Source organism: Anoplophora glabripennis, unplaced genomic scaffold (assembly GCF_000390285.2).
Source record: "Anoplophora glabripennis isolate ALB-LARVAE unplaced genomic scaffold, Agla_2.0 scaffold73, whole genome shotgun sequence".
Lineage (NCBI taxonomy): Eukaryota > Metazoa > Arthropoda > Insecta > Coleoptera > Cerambycidae > Anoplophora > Anoplophora glabripennis.
The window spans coordinates 1,355,546-1,368,884 of NW_019416874.1; the positions used below are offsets into that span (position 1 = coordinate 1,355,546).

General features: G+C 33.3%; 1 protein-coding gene across 1 annotated transcript in view; it reads right to left on the bottom strand.

Moving 5' to 3' along the window:
* Positions 1-1,312: 1,312 nt before the first annotated feature.
* The window catches only part of LOC108905022 (protein furry), a 37,999-nt gene continuing 25,972 nt past the window's right edge, over positions 1,313-13,339 (bottom strand). Inside the window, 12 exon segments of the mRNA XM_023455608.1 lie at positions 1,313-2,150; positions 2,205-2,499; positions 2,585-2,773; positions 3,623-3,895; positions 3,950-4,142; positions 6,465-6,646; positions 6,755-6,886; positions 6,949-7,129; positions 7,131-7,261; positions 7,354-7,532; positions 11,706-12,183; positions 12,236-12,433. Coding sequence (XP_023311376.1) covers positions 2,011-2,150; positions 2,205-2,499; positions 2,585-2,773; positions 3,623-3,895; positions 3,950-4,142; positions 6,465-6,646; positions 6,755-6,886; positions 6,949-7,129; positions 7,131-7,261; positions 7,354-7,532; positions 11,706-12,183; positions 12,236-12,433 — 2,571 coding nt within the window. The 3' untranslated portion in view covers positions 1,313-2,010.

Here is a 13,339-nt window from a genome sequence, read left to right on the forward strand (position 1 = left end):
ATCAGACACTGCCCCTTCCCATTCTTATGAAGATGCCAAAAAATGGGTCAACTCTTGGAGAGTCTCAAAAGACGTGTCATTATTCCGACATGGAATTAAAATGCTGCCAAAATGATGGGAAAAAATAATGGCTAGCAATGAAGAATGACATGTTTTTTACAATTATTTTTTAAATAAAGCATTCATTAATTTTTACGAAAAAACAGCGAGAACTTATTCAATTCCCCGATATATAAAAAAAAAAAGTAAAAGATCCAAGATCGAACCCTGTGGAACACCATATTTTCCACCATACTGAAATGTGTTGATCAAATATGAAAATATTAGAGATATTCCGTCATATCAAAAACCATAAATATATATTTTTTATTAAAATTTCATGTCACAATCAGACACGGTTGAAAGTTTTACTTAAGAGGGCTCTATAGCAAATAGGCAACCAGCGATAAATTTTTATAGATTTTATTACACACTTTGTCTAAATATGAATTAATGCACAAATAATAGACTTTCCCCCATTTTAACGCTATGAAATGGACTTAGTTTTAAACTCGAATTACTTTTTGGTGCAAAGAAATTTGTAATTTACAATGTTCAAAAACGGTAAATTACAAATTTCTTTACAACAAAAAATAATTTGAGTATCAAAATAACTCCATTTTATAGAAAATCTGCGTTAGAATGGAGGAAAGTCCGTTATTAGTGCATTAATTGATATTCAGACAAACTGTGTAATAAAATCTACAAAAATGTATTGCTGCTTGCCTATTTGCTATAAAGCCGACTTAACTCTAAGAACTGAGTACTTACCTTTACAAATTTCTTGAAACATTTATCTGTAAAAGATAAGAAACAGTCTATTGCCAATCCAGTTATAAATTATTGCGAAATCCATATTGCTGAGAGTTAAAGAGTTCATATGTTTCCATATTGATGTAATTTGAACGTTAAGAATACTTTCAAACACTTTATCCTTAAGCGATCCATAGGCGGGGAAAATATTTTCAAAAGGGATCACCCATCGCTTCGAACGTTATTAATTCAGAAATGAGTTGTTTGAAGTATTTTCTTTTGCTTCCCGCACCCTTATAGCTTACACCAAATTTGAATCAGATTTCACGTTGGTTCTCAGATATTATTGAAAAACTATTTCAAAAGAAAGACTTAACACCCTGTAACTTATAAACAAATAATTTTTGAACTTACTTAAATCGAGTTAGTTCAATTGTTTTTACACGAGAATGTATTTTCGGGATCACCCTGTATATTGTTTTACCTCAGAAATTTTACTGCGGTGATATGTAAAAACTAGTTCACTTTCCAGCTTTATTATTATCATTAATTCATTAAATGTGTGACACTATGATTACTTATTACACTTAAACAATTACAGCAGGGCCTTGATAATCCGTACCCCAGCTAGTCCGAACGTCTCTATAATCCGAACGACCCCCCTTACCTCTGCGCAACCGCCATTTCTCACAGTTTCTGTCTCGCCAGTGCCACGCAGTGCGTTTTAGATAATACACTTATCGCTTTTTCGTCCGCCTGCGCGCCGTTCCGCCATTTTATTGTGTTGGCGTCTCAAATTTGCATCATGGCCTCAACATCGAAGAAAAGAAAACATGTGACGCTAACAATTGAACAAAAGTGCGAGATTTTGGACAAGATTAAGGAATTTCTTTAAAAAAAGTGTGATTAATAGCATTGTATCTAACATACATCTAACGTACATACTTAAATAAATACATTATAATGTAAAATATTTTTGTTTTATTTTGAAAAATCCCTTTCAAAATGTCTACATACTATAATCCGAACGCTTCGTGAATCCGAACAGGGTATAAATTTTCGGTGTTCGGATTATCGAGGCCCTGCTGTAATATGTACCTAATAATCCTAAAAATACTTATATTTCTGCTATAATTATTTATTAATAATATTCGAAATTGGAAAACAAGAACAGCCTAATAGACGCAAGAAGTGACCGACTACGTTATAGAATTTAAATTATTTACTTTGACTTTCCACTTGCTTGTTAGGCTGATCCTTTAAAACGCCTTCTAAATCGGAAACCGCAGCAGAAACCTGAAACAGTCTTCCAAAAACATCGGCCAAATCACATTCTTGATTCGTTATCACAAAATATTCTGGAATAAATGTTTTAAATTTGGCGCATTTATTTAAGTTACAACAATATTTACCTGGTTTGTCATGGATCAATTTCTTACAATAAATATTTAAAATGGAAATCACATCGTTACTTTTGTCAAACAATTCTTCGTGTTCCTTCGAGAAATCATCTCTATTGCATTTAAAGTATAAAATCACCGACGTCCATTTTTCATTTTCGATTAACCTCGACAAATTTGATAATACGCTCTCCGTGTTAGTGAAAGTACCCGCTGACGAAGAAATTCCTCCGTCAGCGTCGGTGTCTTCATAGGCCCTTGTTAGTGCATTTTTTATAATCAGAATATCCCCAGTAATGTCTTTAAACTAAAAAATAAACGCAGATTCAAACATAATTAGGTTTTCCAGACAATAAAATAAAAAAATTTGTCATCCACTTCATAGTACTTACATCTGCCGTCTTTAAACTGTTATGAAGGATTCCAACCATTTTATTTCCGGCTTCGACTAACAGTAAAAGTTGAAAGTACAACTTATACAATGCTTTTCCCAGATCTAATAGGAAGTTTTCATGATTAAAATCTGATTGCTGGCCACTTAAACGTTCCAATTTTAGGGTAGTCTTTACTGCATCACAGTACTACAAACAAAGTTTACAAATTTACAGGATCTCCAAAAACTGCCATACTTTAAGAGGGCTCTATAGCTAATAGCCAACCAGCAGTACATTTTTATAGATTTTATTACACAGTTTGTCTAAATATGAATTAATGCACAAAAAACAGACTTTCCCCCATTTTAACAAAGATTTTCTATAAAATGGAGTTAGTTTAAAATTCAAATTACATTTTGGTGCAAAGAAATGTGTAATTTACGATGTTCCAAAATGGCAAATTACAAATGTCTTTACAACGAACAGTAATTTGAGTTTCAAAATAACTCCATTTTATAGAAAATCTTTGTTAAAATGGGGGAAAGTCTGTTATTTCATATTTAGACAAACTGTCTAATAAAATCTATAAAAAAAATTGTTCATACTTTATTTTTACAACTACATCAAAATACCACGTAGAAACAATTGAGGAGTGCTATGCGCCTCTTGGCTCGCTACCTCACAGCAACGAAATGCCCCTATTAAGGGCAAAATCATGAAGGTGAGAGAGAGTGGTAGCTTTTAATACAAGCTGTCCATTAATATTGTGAAAAAATTCAGGGGGAGTTTCCTTGACCAAAAATAACAAAGAAAGTTCCTATGTCCAAAAATGCTTCGTTTCGGAGATACAGGGTGTTGAAATTTAGAATTTTTTCGCAATATTAATGGGACATGCTGTATATCAGAATTTTTACAGACAGCAGATTACCGTGTAAACGGCGTAACATTATAGTATGGCAGTTTTGTTTCTAAACACAAGTGTATTATAAGACGTCAATTAAACATACAGCTCAATAGTTTCAATAATTCGGTCTAGAATTCTAAGTAGGTACTTACCATAGTTGCTTGTTCTTTTTTATCGCAAAACGTTTCCAAGTGTTCTTGTACCTCCAACATCCCATATTTTAACGTCTCAAAGAATTTAGAATTGCTAAACGCCAACGTATTGAACCATATCAAATTTATTGGCAACACACGATAGTTAATAATGTCGATCATAGACAGTAATCTCGAACTTATTAGTTTTATCGTTGGTAAACCACTCACTGCTGACTGGGACATGTAAGTACAAGACTCTCTCGTTATTTCAATAGCAGACACACATATATCCTAAAAAAATATTTTTTACATGTCGTAGGCTGAAAAAATACGTTTTCAACATACCACCACCAATTTTTGAAACTGATGGAAAAATTGTAAGGTATTGGCTGGGGTCTGAGGCATATTTGTTTGGATGTAAGTCGACCAATTTTCTAAAACGTCGCTTTTGGATATCGCCCTGATACTCGCAAGGCCAGATAAATTGGGTGATGCGTTACAAGGAGTCACTTCACCTAAATCTCCAACACTAGATCCACTGTGAACAATAAAAATCCCATACAAATTGCCCATTTCAATTGATTATGTGTAACTATTTTTTTTAAGCAGTGTATGTATTTAATTTGTGAATCACAATGACAATGAACTGTGACGTTGACCTAGTTTAGCTGAACTGTAAAAGTAGATAGGGACGCTTTTAAGAAAGTTGAAACAGGTAATATTAAAAAGTTTAAATTTTAAACAAAATATGGTACATTTCTACTTTTTTTCTTATTCGTATTCTTGAGCAGCTAATTGGTGCTAGTCATTATTAAATTAATAAAATATAAACCAAACAGCACCAAAATGAAACCAAATAAAGTTTAAAGTGTTGCAAGTGAAGAAATTGGCGCCCAACGTGGAGCGTTTTCAGTGTAATATAAGAGTGTTCTTTGGTGTTTTAAGAGTTAGTAGGAGTACACCCTACATAAAAATGTGGCAAGGATGGAAACTTGAATGGGATTAAGGAGAAAATGATGGTATTTGGGAATAAATTCAACATATAACGAAATTAATTAAAATTTCGTTACAATTTTAAGCAGAATTCGATCGTGTTCCAAACACCTACTAAGGACAATGCAGGTTAACCTCCTCTGTTCAGTTAAAATTCTGTATTACTGCCTCTGCAAACCGCCTACTGCCAGTTGACTTCACACTTGGTATAATATGACGGGATGGTAAAAAACAAACTACCATGTTAATTCGGCAAAATGAGAATGGCCAAATACTACATTTTGTTACAATCTTTATTTTAGTTTTGTTTAGCAGTTTACGAAAAGGTGTTTGCAAATACTAAGAAATAGCGCGACAAAAAAGTTTTTGCAAAATTTCCTTTTTTTTCTGAATCCACGGATTTGGAAAAAATTTTTTTTGCTAAGTCATTGTATGGACCAGATAGCTGGTTTATTCAGCTTCAATTTCCTTTTTTTTTAATTTTGATATGACCATTTTTCATCGATATATCGGACTTTTAATGGAAAAGGATCCTTTTGTCTTCAATCATCGATATCTCGGGGACAAATGGTCGTACAGAGAATTGAAGGGCAGTTTTGAAAAATGGAATAAATTTCCCATAACATGCTGCCACAACTTTTCGGGAAAAAAATGTTTTCTCATCTTTTACAAGAATTTTAAAAAACAGGAAAAAAGGGTAATTTATGGTTATGGTATAGTATGGTATAAATATTCACGAAATGACTAATGTTATTCATGACTTTTACAGTTCGATATACCCAGAAGAACCCTGTGAAGTTTCATCTCGATCTAGCGAACTGTTTCTTTGTTTCAAACAGTCAAACTTTTGAAAAAAATTAAAGGATCACGTTTTTTAATTCATGATTAAAATGGAAAAAATAATTTTTTTCAGGTTTTCTTCCCATTTTTACTGCAAATAACATTTAAATTGATGAAAAAAAAACATTTTAAAATTTTGAAAGTTTTGAAAAAAACTTTTTTAAGTGATTACAGACTGCACAAAAATTAATTAGAAATTGGTCTTGAAAGACGGTATGATAAATACAGTGTGTCAAAAATCACGGAAAAATTTCGGAAATTCTTTTGACCCTTCAATTTTTTGCATTAGTGTAGTTGCGTAAATATTTCTATTTTTTATAAAATCTGAATGAAAATCCTTCTCGTGAACATCATTTTTTCGATAATATTGTAAAAGCAACAAAAAATTTCTATATTCATTTAGTCGTTTGACCTTGAAAATTTTAAAAAAAATTTGCCTGCGGCGCTTTTTTTCCCACTTAGTAAAACAGCCACGGGTCTCGCCTATTTATAATGTTACGAGCCGTCACTGCAGTACAGTGTATTTTTGAGTTTTCATTTTCAAGTCTTTATAAGATATGGAAAAGCATGTATACTAATCAAGAAAGAGTTGATATGGTTAGAGCCTATTCAGGAGAAAAGACAATATTAGGTGGATTATCTCGACTGACAAGTACCAAATAAAATAAGATGTTTGTATTTAAAAGACTATGGGAGCTTTGATCTTGGACTAGAAATTTTTAATGCCGTGGAAAAGGACTCTGGTACCAGTACTAGAAGATTAGCCACAAGATTTCAAGTATGTGATATGCTGTAAAAATCAAGAGAGTAAACTTTTTCTGCATGAAATGATCGAAAATAAAAGATAAAATGATTCAAAATCAAAAATTTAAACAAATTTTGTAAAATTTTAACAAAATAAAAACCACACAAATTCACACCATTTTTAGTAATAAACAAAGTAAAATAACAAATAATAAAGTAAAAAGTAAATAAATAATTAAATAAAAGTAAAATAATAATAAACTAAGTAAAATAAAGAAATTACCTGGTATCTGATCGAGCGCTTGAATTAACCTGAGAATTATTTTCTCTCAGTGCCAAGGAGGAAGGTGGAAAAATTGCACTGCTCTCTATTGTACTGTTGTCAAACTCGGGTGCAATAGCAATCTCATCCAGAGGGGATTCCGATCCAATTTCGTCGTCCGATGACTCTTCCGTCAGCAACCGCTAAGAATCAAATATCATGAGAAGTATTTAAATATTTTTTTTGTTTGCATGCATATATAAAAGACAGAGGACGACACTCACATTATGATTAAAAGGACAGATGTGTACCTTTCTTACTGTCAATACGGGAGTCTTTTCGCTAAGACTATCTTCGAGCTGTTTCATATTAGTCTGATCGTCTTCACCTTGACTCAAAGGCCTTCTACGTACACCCCAATTAAAGTTATCGGTGCTCTCACCCTTAAGAATTACAAATGTTAGACGCAAGTGCGGTACAACTGAAAGGAAATAGAATAACCTACTTCTATGCTTTCACTTTCATATTCCAAGAAATCGAAATCTTTGAAAACACCAAATTCAGTCGCCGCGTCGTCCCTTCGCGAACCACCGCTCATATCGTTATTACCGGCGGACACCTCTTCGGTGCTAGAGGCCATACTAGACTGCCTCTCGATTAAGTCAGACGTCTGACTGAATATAACCTAAAATATCAACATTTGAGGTAAGAAGCGTTGGTATACTTATGTAAGTTAGTACTACCGATGGACTCTTGGGTAATCCAACTCTCTGTCCGCAAGTCGTTAACAGGTTCACAAGGCATTCTCGTACCCGGCCCTAGAAAGATTATGCTACACTGTTCACTGTTTACAATAAGGTAAATAATAACAAAATACGTATTTAAAAAAAAAAACATTAATATGGTGTACCTGACACATCCACGGTCTTTTCCAACCAGACTGTGGAGACGCATCGGCGGGACTTATCGAGCAAGACCGCCTAGGAGTCGCAGAGGTTTTGGATGTGGTCAGTTCTTCAGTTTTATTCAAGAAGCGTCTACCAATTACGGGAGTCTGCGACATATCAAAAGTAAATTCCATAGTTCTCCCTGTAACAAAGTATATTTGTGGATGTTTTATAAGTCCACGTCGCTACTAAGATCGTTAAATTAACTCCTACTACTATTAACCAGTCTCCTACTTTCTTCATCATACAATATCGAGGACTTCATAACAAAGGGGCGTATGAACCAATTTACAATCTATAACAGGCGTATGTTCATACGCCTCTATGTGATGTTCAGGAGATGTAAGATAGTTCATACACCTAACATAATAACACCAATAAAATTTTAATTACTGTAAATACCGATACGCCTGACTAAAGAACTATGCTCCACCCTTTTTGTGGCTCATATACCCGAAAATTCAATTTTTGTGATTTAGGTTCATACGCCCCTCTGTTATGAAGCCCTCGATATTATGAAAAACATGGTTCAATAAATGTGCAATTTTAAGAAATCTACACAAGAAAAAGAAATTAAGTACGTTTATATAAAAATGTCGAGATTAAAATGCAAATTTACTTTCTCCCTAACAGTTATTATAAAATTTGCATTACATAGATGATATTGCTTAATTTGATTTGTGTAAAATAATCAATTTTGAAGAAAAAAAAAATTAAATAATAGTTATTTACACCATAAAGGATGTAAGTATTATTTACCCGTCGAGGGCGATTTTGAGCCAATAAAATCAGAGACTGGTAAATTATACTTAACTGCTGCGTGGTCTATAACATTTGATCTGCTCCGACAGTCCTTTATGGTTCATGAAATAAAGATTAGGTTTTATTTTTTGGCATTTCTTAATCAATTGATTTTGACATTATTCGAAATCTTGCAAAGTCGCCTTGGTTTTTTTGTCGTGTCTAAGGTGTTTATAAACAAAGTTACATAAAAGTTGTGATTTTGCTGGTTTTGAATTATTATTTCTGAATGAGTGATTTTCAAATAGAAAGTGCAGCAAATGCTGCCTGCAAATTTTTATTGCCCGAGAAGTTGAAACTGCCCTACGGACAAGCATATAGAAACTTCAAAGAATGGTGCTAGAACAAAAATACTGGTGTTTCTGAAATGTCACTGCTAGCATATTTCATGGAGAAGTCAAGAACTTTAAAGTCACCGGCGAGATTGTGGAGTGAATACTCAATAATTAAGTCAACTATTTTCATAGAGTTTTAGGTTTACTAATCATGAATTTCAATTCAAAATTGCAAAATTCAACATGGCGCATCCAATATGGCGGACGAGATTTTCGAAAAATCAACAGATTAATCCTGAATTGGATCCTGAGGAGTTTTGGGGGTTGCTGATCACTAATACCAACTCAGAATTGTAAATTCATCATGGCGGATCCAATATGGTTGATTTTGTGGATGAATGTATGCATCTTCAGATGGATGTTTTTTTTAAGACAGGAATAGATGGACCTTTGAATGTATGGATCTTTGGATGTTACTGAGTATTTTAAAAATTGTATAAGTCCATTTAACTTATGTTACTATTTTTAAGAAAAAGTGTAAAAAGATATTTTCTACTTTATTTGAAAAATTAGTACTTTTTGAGTTTATTTTTAGTTATTTTTTCTTATTTAAAGCAAGCTTATCACACAGATCAAAATCAAAAACCTACAATAACACTGAAACTATACATTTCATAAAAAAATCAATCAAACAGCAATTATGGACTCTAGACAGGTGGTAACTTAGCCCGTACCTATGTAAGTCTATAGCAGGAGATAAATGATTTTATTTTATAGTTCAGAATATGTTAAATTCACAAATTTCATATTTGCACCAGATAAAAAGAGTACATTTTTAAACATATTTATAATTTTTCGAAAAAATAAACTTTTTCCTTCTTGCTTCAAAGTTTTCAATTTTTTAAATATAATATAATAACCAAAAGGGGGGAGCTTTTAAAAATATACAGGGTGATTCATTAACAATGGGAAAGTCGAAAGCTGAAGATACTACACGTGAAATGGTGACCATTGGCGCAAACATGCCTTATCCAAAAGTTGATAGTTTCGGAACTACAGGGTGTTAAAAGTAAAAATTTTAAATTGTTTTTTTGCGATTATTCTGAAAATATGTAGGTTAGGAACCTGAAAATTTGTGGAACTATATTTTTTTAGGCGATGAATAAGATGTGTGTTGTAATTTCATCATTACTCATAGAGGGCGCCACTTACGACCAATTTTACCGAAAATTTAGTTAATAACTTTTTACCCTGTATATTTAACATGAAACTTGATTCAAAACCTGAAAGAGCTATCATTTATCCATTAATTACGTACTCATGTTTCATTTCGGGATCTCGTTCCGTTTTCGAGAAAAATTGATTTAGCGAACACTATGTTTTGATAATATGAGAAATTAAAAGCGAAACAAACCAAGTGTTGCTTCGTGTTATTACAATTAACAATAAAACAAATAAAATACGTAATTATGATTTAAATTAATTGTTCGAGGAATCCACCGTTGACACTGATACACTTTACACGTTTTCTGAGAGATCCTCGAGTTTGAAACAACATATTGGGATTGCGTCTGACTTCGTTGGCAGCAATTTGTATTATTTGCCACAACTCTTCACACGAGCCAATAGATTCTTTGTAAACTATATCTTTCATTCGATACTAAATAGGAAAATCAAGAGGATTGAAGTCCGGACTTCTGGATGGCCAAGCAAAAATGCTTAAATGCCAATCCAGCGATTTAGAAAAACTGCATCTAAATATGCACGTAATGGCCAAGAAAAATGCGGTGGAGCTCCATGAACCACATGTCTTTTCTTAAATAAAGTGGAACTTCTTCAAGCCGTGAAAGCAATTTTACTTGGCCACCCAGAAGTACGGACTTCAATCCCCTTCGTTTTTCTATTTGGAAGAATCTATTGGTTCTTGTGAAGAGTTGTGGCAAAGAATACAAATCGCTGCCAACAAAGTCAAACGCAATCCCAATATGTTGTTTCAAACTCGAAGATCTCTCAAAAAATGTTGTGTAAAGTGTGTAAATGTCAACGGTGGATTCTTCGAACAATGACTTTAAATCATTACATTAGTTTTATTGTTAATCGTTGTAATAACACGAAGAAACACTTGGTTTGTTTCGCTTTTAATTTCTCGTATTATCAAAACATAATGTTCGTTAAATCGATTTTTCTCGAAAACGGATCGAGATATCGAAATGAAACAAGAATACATAATTAATGGAAAAATGATTGCTCTTTCAGGTTTTGAATCAAGTTTCATGTTAGACATACAGGGTAAAAAGTTATTAACTAAATTTTCAGTAAAATTGGTCGTAAGTGGCGTCCTCTATGAGCAATGCTGAAATTACAACACGCATCTTATTCGTCGCCTAAAAAAATATAGTTTCACAAATTTTCAAGATCCTAACCTACATATTTTCAGAATAATCGCAAAAAAACGATTTAAAATTTTAACTTTCAACACCCTGTATTTCTGAAACTATCAACTTTCGGATAAGGCATGTTTGCGCCAATTTCACGTGTAGTATCTTCAGCTTTCGATTTTCCCATTGTTAATGAATCACCCTGTATAAAAATAGTTACACTGTTTTTAAATTGTAATTAGAACAAAAATTCAATTCCCACACATTTTTTTTTCTTAATTAAAAAATTTCGAAAAATTCGAATTTCAAGTATCTCTCCAGTAGTTGATAGATTTGTAAAAAAAATTCAGTGAACTTTTGACGTTAATAAATTCACATTCATTCATTGTTTCAACATCTTCAAAAATATTATGAAAAAATGTGACATCGTTTCAATGCAGTCATCTTGTATCTTAAAAGCCATTGTTCAAAAGCCAAGTTCATTGAGGCTTTTAAATATATGCATTTCATTTATGATATGAATGATATTGCAGGTAACACACTACTCTGCGGGCTACATGTCCCGTCCAGCATTACACACACGATATCTAGTAAATAGCCAAATCCATTCGTCAGTAGAATCATCAGACATAGACTGGTTTTAAACTCACTAGTTCCCATTTGTATGCCATAGATGAGACAACCGATGAACGATTTAGCTATTTAAATATCTACCGATATATTTTGAGTGTGGGTGAGATGTAACCTACAAAGTACATAACCTAAGTGGCACTGCTTTTACAAGGCATTGAGCAGTAATGGCATTTAAGATATTACATGCTTTGAACGTTATCTCACACATATTTTGTTAATATTAATTACCTGGTAACTCCTTTTTGTTAAACACGCTCTCCTCAGAAAACGACGGATGTGGCATTGCTGTCAAAGTACTCTCCCAATGTGACTGTATAGAAATAGGAGGGGCAACCAGAGAACTTGATCGACTAACCACCAGTTTTAAAATTTTTAGGGCTTCCTTCCAGTTCACTCCTTCGATATATTTAACGATTACTTTGAGCAAATCTGCGTTAACCGGCTGAGCTGCCGCAGTTGCCAGATCCACATAGTGCAGGATACAATGTATAATATTTAATATGGGCAGTTGAAGATTGCTCGGTCCCTTTTCCAACACTTCAATCAAGAACGAAAGCATGTTCAAGCTTAAGTGTGAATATGTATCATGAAGGTATTTAACAACGCACTTTGTCCACTGGAAGCTTTCTTTACTGAAAGTCCTCCTGCTGTATAAATTCATGACAGTGCCCAAATTCTCCAGTTTTTTGCTCTTTTCTATGCTGACCTAAAATCAAGACGTTGGCAGAAAACGAATAAAGGATATTTTGAAGTAGTACCTGCGCGATATTTTCAGCAGCTCTAATGCAGAGTTCATTGGCGTCTTCGTAATTCAGTAACATGTAAGGAAGGAGAGCTATCACATTCATTGGAAAGGCTATGCTCTGAGACGGATCGACGACAACAAAGTTGAGGAGGGGTGTTAATTGTGATAGGAGTGCTACTACAGGTTCGTATATATTAGGATGTGTGCAACCCTAAAAAAAATATATATACAAACCTTATTTATTAATATGGGGTGTCCCAAAATTTATGCAAGAGTTCAATTTTGCGCCATTTCTGCAGTAAAGCGTTACCAACGAAAAAGACAGTGTGACAGCTGACAGTTCAGGGATATTAAAAATGGAGCGAATGCGTTTTCTTTGTTGAGCAATATTTTGAAAATAATAACAATTTGGCAGCTACAATTCGCAATTTTTGTACAAAATGAGGTTGGAATGTTGATTTAACTTCATCAATTGTGAAGAAATTAATTGAAAAATTCAGGGAGAATGGATCAATTAGTGAATTTACACACTATGGTCACCCTTCAACAAGTCGTTCAACACAAAACATCGAAGCAGTTCATGAGAGTGTTGCTGAGAGTCCAGAAACATTAATTCGAGTTTATTGAATGGATTATGGAACAAGTGAATGCCGATTTTTCGAACAAATTTTCAACGACGAGACTCATTTTTTTTTTAATAACTTCGTTAAGCAAGAAAATTGTCACATTTGAGGTTCAGAAAATCCAGGAGTGATTATTGAGAAACAAATGCATCCACAAAATGTCACTGTTTGGTGCAGATTTTGGGCTGGAGGTATCATTGGACCATTCTTCTTCAAAAATGCATCTGGTCAGTAATAACAGTTAACGGTGCCCGACATCGCGACATGTTATTCCAGTTTTTTTCTGCCTAAATTGCAAGATATGGATGTAGACAATGTGGTTTCAACAAAACACTCAAAATTCCATGTGATGTGGTAAAAGTTGTCCAAATTGAGATATTTTTTAAAAATACTCGTAATTATGTCCGTTTTCTTATGTCACTGCGACAATTGCGATATTTTAAGATCTCAGCCTGAGATATCTTAAATACTCTTATAAACTACAATCAGAAATG